At 33.4% G+C, this 2,429-nt stretch overlaps 1 protein-coding gene across 1 annotated transcript in view; it reads left to right on the top strand.

Annotated features, from left to right (window-relative positions):
- Positions 1 to 2,429, top strand: part of LOC107745504 (B-cell receptor CD22-like) — a gene marked incomplete at its 3' end in the record, with an annotated part of 96,290 nt that overhangs the window by 47,274 nt on the left and 46,587 nt on the right. The window contains exon 7 of the mRNA XM_016559392.1: positions 2,223 to 2,328. Coding sequence (XP_016414878.1) covers positions 2,223 to 2,328 — 106 coding nt within the window. The remainder of the gene's footprint in view (positions 1 to 2,222; positions 2,329 to 2,429) is intronic.

Raw genomic sequence — 2,429 nt, forward strand, 5'->3', positions numbered from 1 at the left:
CTTGAAGTGTATAACTACCTAGGCCAGAAACTAGCCTATTGTAATAACGATAATTATGGTGATATAATTTTCCTTGATAAAACGATAACAAGAGTTTTATAAATGTTCGATATAATGTTTAAACAGCAGCGCGGCGTGAGCTCACAAGAGCAGATGTGTTACTCGTGACACTAAACAGCTGTGAGATCCAGAGTGAAGCTTCAATTCAAAGAAGAACACAAATGACTCGCTGATTTAAACTAGATTCAAACCAGATGAAACAGCGCTGACAAACAGGAGAAACACTGTGTGCAACGATACAGTCAGAATACTTTTCAATCCACAAATCACCATAATTTACCATGAATTTACTGTAGTAACGCTAAATGCACCATGGTATTGTGGCAGAAATGTGGGATATTCATATCAAATTTTATTATATAATTAGTGTAGACATGACTTAAATGTAAATGCGTAATGGAATATAATTACAGTCTTTATTTGTCAGTAATGTATAGTGTTTGTGCATTTATACTAAATATATTTAGACTATTGTTTTTCATACTAGAAACCATACATATTTACATTTTTACCATGGTATTGAGGTGCTGTATGTGTGGTTTTAACTGTGGTTATGATGATCTAGAACAGTGGTTAATTTTAATAAAACTCAGTCAGAATAATTAAATTTCACCATATAAAAAATAAGTTGTTAGAATCTTTACAGATGTTACTGATTTTGATAATGAACATACATTTACATCTGCATCTTAACTCAAGCCAAATTTGCATTTCTAAGAGACAAACCATTTTAATATTATTATTGCAGCCTGCACTGCAAACTGAGCTGAAGATACATGTCAAAGTCAAGCAACACAAACCTGTTTCATAATTTGATACAATATCACTCATTAGAACATGCAGAAACTAAGAAATAAATTTTTTTCTATTAAAATAATTATTTTGTTAAGGAAAAATGACTGGAAAAGTGTAAATAATTCAAAAACGTTTTGACCATAAAGAGTTTAAAACCACAATTAATGGTCTGGTTTCTACAACTTTCACTTATGGAGCAGAAATCTGCCTTTAAACCTGAAAGAAATAAAGATTTGAAATTTATTGTGATAATTATTGTTATTGACTCGTATATATATATATATATATATATATATACATGAAAATTATTGTGATATTTTTTGGCCATATCACCCAGCCCTACTACTACATGAACACACACAGCGTCCAGATTTCAGCTCAACAACAATTGATATTTTGCAAACTTAATTCAAACTGGAAATCTGATCAAACTTTGAAGGAAGGTCTCTGTGGTTTTGGTTGATAATTATTATGCATTGCACATTTTAGTATATGTAGTCAGCCATTCTATGGAGAAACTTCTGTTCACAGTCCACTTCAGGCGTCAGAGGCTGAAATTCTGTACACACTTTACATATAAACTGCAGACATAGTGAGGGTCGTACAGTTGTGTGCTGTGCTGAACCAAACCCCTCAATCTCAGGTGATGAACACAAAGACCAAGTATATACTGCAGCTAAATTCAGTTCAGAATGCAGTTGTCAGTTTTGCATAAGTAACCAAACTTTGTGTTCAGCACTGAATTAGAGTGATAGAGGCACGATATGTACAGTGATGGCAGCGTACTGTACACTGTTTAAAAGCTTCATCTCAACAATGAATGTCACTCTGATGATGGCATGCATTTCATCCTATTTGTGCCTGAAAATTTTAACTTCACAAGGTTACAGATTAACTTTCTAAAAATTTTTAAACCATTTCTCAATAATTAGAGTAATAGTTTGCCCAACAAATGAAACATGTCATCATTTACTCACACTCATATTTGTACAGACCTGTATGACTTTCTTCCCTAGAACACAATGGCATTATTTACAGCTGAATGTCCTGGCTTCTCTTTTCATTGACAGTGAATGAGGATCAGAGATGGTTAAAAAGGACACAAATCACCATTAAATTATTGATATGGCTGTTAGACCAAAAGTATTAGTTGAACACTTTTATTTCTTCATAAGAGCATGAAAATAGGCATTTTTTCCTGACAAAACAATAGATGTATAATAGACAGTTATTGCACTCAGTTAACACTTAATCTACAAGCTCCTACATAATGTAAAGAGCAAGATTTTACATGCAAAGATTAAAAGGATATAACACTTCATTGTAGGCCTCACACTTGATTATTTATCTGCTTTTATATTTTACAGATTTACCCAGATCTACACTGACTGTGACACCAGACAGTTCTGTATTCACTGGAGAGACAGTCAATCTGACGTGTGTGATTGAGTCTTACAGTAACTGGAGATATGAGTGGTATGTATGCACAGACAGTGTAATGTTACAGTCATCTGAGCGTTACACTGTAAACAGAGACACTCTCACTATCAGAGGAGCTACTGAGTCTGATCAGG

This window comes from Sinocyclocheilus rhinocerous, unplaced genomic scaffold (genome assembly GCF_001515625.1).
Source record: "Sinocyclocheilus rhinocerous isolate Xijiao unplaced genomic scaffold, SAMN03320098_v1.1 scaffold3851, whole genome shotgun sequence".
NCBI classification, from domain to species: Eukaryota; Metazoa; Chordata; class Actinopteri; order Cypriniformes; family Cyprinidae; genus Sinocyclocheilus; species Sinocyclocheilus rhinocerous.